Source organism: Acanthisitta chloris, unplaced genomic scaffold (assembly GCF_000695815.1).
Source record: "Acanthisitta chloris isolate BGI_N310 unplaced genomic scaffold, ASM69581v1 scaffold2626, whole genome shotgun sequence".
Classification (NCBI taxonomy): Eukaryota; Metazoa; Chordata; class Aves; order Passeriformes; family Acanthisittidae; genus Acanthisitta; species Acanthisitta chloris.
Window position 1 is genome coordinate 336 of NW_008676379.1, and position 3437 is coordinate 3772.

At 47.0% G+C, this 3437-nt stretch overlaps 1 protein-coding gene across 1 annotated transcript in view; it reads left to right on the plus strand.

Annotated features, from left to right (window-relative positions):
• Positions 1-3437, plus strand: part of LOC103803543 (neuropilin-1) — a gene marked incomplete at its 3' end in the record, with an annotated part of 65552 nt that overhangs the window by 109 nt on the left and 62006 nt on the right. Inside the window, exon 2 of the mRNA XM_009076108.1 lies at positions 3103-3277. Coding sequence (XP_009074356.1) covers positions 3103-3277 — 175 coding nt within the window. The remainder of the gene's footprint in view (positions 1-3102; positions 3278-3437) is intronic.

Sequence of the window (3437 nt, forward strand, 5' to 3'; positions counted from 1 at the left end):
ACCGACCCGAGCCCGGCCGGGGCGAACTTTGTGCCGCGGGAAGGATGCGATGCATTCCTCACCCGAGCATCGCCCGCCCTGGCATTGGCATCCGACTTTATTTTCTGCTGTTTTGTCGTCTTGTATAAAGCAGGCTGCTCGTTCTCACTAGATCAGGACAGCTAATTATCTTAATAACGTTCCGTCCCACAGGCGATTAAATGTCTCTCCTTCGATATCTGAAAGAGAAAGAACACTTTAAAGGGAAGGCTTTCTCTTTCTCCACCCCCACTTTCCTTTTTCAACGCGTAAAATTTTAGATCGTGCCTCTTACTAGCTGTGTGTGTACCTGCGAGTAATCTTTACACGGAGAGCTCTCTAGGGTACCCCTTTCCCAAGTCTGCAGTTTGCATGCAACTTGCACTGTGCCAAGAGAGGAGCTGAGCTTCTCTGTGAAGGCTCAAGACTCCCTTCCAAGAGAAGAAATCCCATAACAAATGAGTGATGTAGCCAGTTTACTGTCAGGCAGCCCTTGAAAACACAACTAATTAAAAGCAGCGTGCTCCTCCTTCCCCGAACAATGCCAGGGCACTGTGAATATTTCACCGCATGATGCATTTTTAAAGATGGTCTAATTGTGGGACTGCTTGACGTTTAGCTCTTGCACATGAAACAGCTCGTGTGAGTCCTCCTTTCCCAACAAATCCTGAGCAATTATTATTAACTAATTATCAAATATTTACTTTTGCCTGACTGGGTTTTCAATCAAAGTAATTAAAAGAAGAGAACACCCTCCACTTACACTGGTATATTGTTTTAATAAGGGACCGCAAGTGGAGTGTCAGGCAAGAGAGAGTATTAAAATTGCATGTTTTATGATGGAAGTTAATCTCTTTCCCAATATGTTTTGAGAAGGCTGCTTAATTTAATCAGGACGAGCTGCTTCCTCCGGTGCTGTGGCACAGGAGTGAAGGTGTTAGAGGCATGTGCCAAGTCCCGCTTGGGGATGCTCTGAGAGGTGCACTTGGCTCATCCCCTCAGCCCAGGTGAGGTGTGTGGGCAGCTGCCTCCCACATAAACCCATACTGCCACTCGTCCTGTACGTCTGAGGAGTGGGAAGGAGCCACCCCATGCTCATGTTGATCATTTCTCCCCATTAAAAGGAGTAGAGTGGGTTGCTGGGCAGAAACCTTCACCATGAGTGGTTAATGTGGTCACCAAGGCCATTAACCTCCTCTATAACCTACCAAGCTTACTAATGGCACCTTCACCTACATGGCAGTATTAGTGTCCACTAAATTAATTCATTAACCTTATTTAGAAGTAATGGTCCAAAGTCATTAGAAACTGCTCTTCCTAATCAAGTGTGAGAGAGATTGCACAGAGCCAGGGAGTCTAGCAGTCCACATTATCTTATTACACTGTCACTTTCCCAGAAGTCGCAGATTAAGGAGCGCTGGTGGTAGTGAGTCCACCTCAGCGTTCTCTGAAGTGACTCTGTCAAGTGACTAGAAGCAGCACTGCTTTATTTCAGGGGTTTAACAGATGCCAGACTCTGCCATGTTGTTTGCAGGGCTGGAGTGGGCTTAATGAGACAGGATCACTTTCCAAGTATGCTTACACGGGGAAGAAAAGGCAAGATTCCCTGAGAGCCCCAGACAGCGGATTAGCAAGATCACCAGTGACAGCTTTTGAGCTTTGAGCTGCAATGCCTTTTGTTCTGGTCAGAGGAAAACAGCCTGTTTTGCCAAGGCACAGTGGAAATATAATAAGATAGCCTTTCCCAGCAACGTGCTTAGCAGTATCTGGGTTTTGACCATACAGCTGAGTACGTATCATCACCTTCCCTGCTAAATTATGGCAAATAATTTCTATAAAGAGTGTTGCTTTATGCATTTTTGATGTGCATTTCCTCGTTCATTTCCATTTGACCTGTTTTTCCTACAATAAAATCCTGTACGTTTATAAATTCATGCTGAGAGCAAGGATTGCCATTTTGCTTTCACTGGGAATGTATTGGAGCACTGCAGCCTGTATATACTATCATTGAGGTGTAGTCTTGCTTTTTAGTGTGGACATTCTTCCTGTCCATAGTTTACTGTCATGTTTTATTGCTCAAAATTAAGCAATCAATGTGCGGAGAAACTTCTTCCTCCCTGAAAGTCTATAGAAAGAAATCCAGAGTAGTAAAAAACTGATAACACAAACCTGCACTGGGCAGTGAAGTGAGTGACTGTGTAGGTTGGATTTCTTGTCCCTTTTCATTTTTCCTATAAACCTTAAAATGCAACCCTGACAATGCTGTCCAAAGGAGCAAGATCCAGGATACCACATTTCACAGTTGCATTTGGTGGTTCTGGAAACTTTTGCAACTATTTTGCTTTCAGAAACAAATCTTTGTTGTTGTTGTTGGGGGGAGGAAGGGTCGGAGGGAAGAGGAAGGGATGTTGTTCTGCTCCATTACTTTGATGCAGTCTCCAAGCATGAACAAACTTCCTTGGAAGAATAGTGGATGATTTCTGCTTCACTAAAGCTACTTTGTTCTCTGCTGGCCTGGGTTTGAAGAGCACAGATAGTTTCAACCTGCCTAGATTTATGGACTGATAAAACAAAGGGAGGGTCTGCAGCAAATGAGCTTGGATCCACCAAGACAATCCCAGTGGTCAGTGACACAGACCAGGCTTATCCCATAGCTGGGCAGGGGGTCAAATGGCATCCCTTTACATCTCCTCCCAGCTTTTCTTAAAACTTCATACTTAAGAAGATTGTACTTTTTTGCAGATAACTGTGTCCCAGGTACCCTTCTGAACCAACACAAACGCCGTTGTGAGGATGCAGGGCCTTAAGACTGCAAGGGGGACTGTTGGAGCAGAGGGATTTAAAAAAAATACTGGTTGGAAACGGGTTCTTTTTGTTTCCTTCTGACTGTCCAGCCGCTGGACTTAAGGATGGGGACGGAGAGGAAGGCCACTTCCTTTCGGTAAAATGTAGCTAACACGCCTTTGCATTAAGGGATGAGGATGCAGCCTAAGTTAGCCTAAGGAGGCTGCGGAGCGTTCCCACGGCCGTCGGGTCGGCTGTGCCCGGCAGTACTGAGACGAGTCTGTTTGCTATCCCCTGCAGATAAGTGCGGCGACACCATCAAAATCTTAAGCCCTGGGTACCTCACCTCTCCGGGCTACCCGCAGTCCTACCACCCCAGCCAGAAGTGCGAGTGGCTGATCCAGGCGCCGGAGCCTTATCAGCGCATCATGATCAACTTCAACCCTCACTTCGACCTGGAGGATCGCGACTGCAAGTGAGTGCGGGCGCTGGGGAGCGCCACGGCGCCACCTGCCGGCCTGTCCGCGGAGCGTCCTTCGGGGGGACGGGCGGTGTGTGTGTCTAGGTGTGTGTGTCTAGGTGTGTGTGTCTGTCTGTGTGTGTCTGTCTGTGTGTGTCTGTGTGTGTGTGTGTGT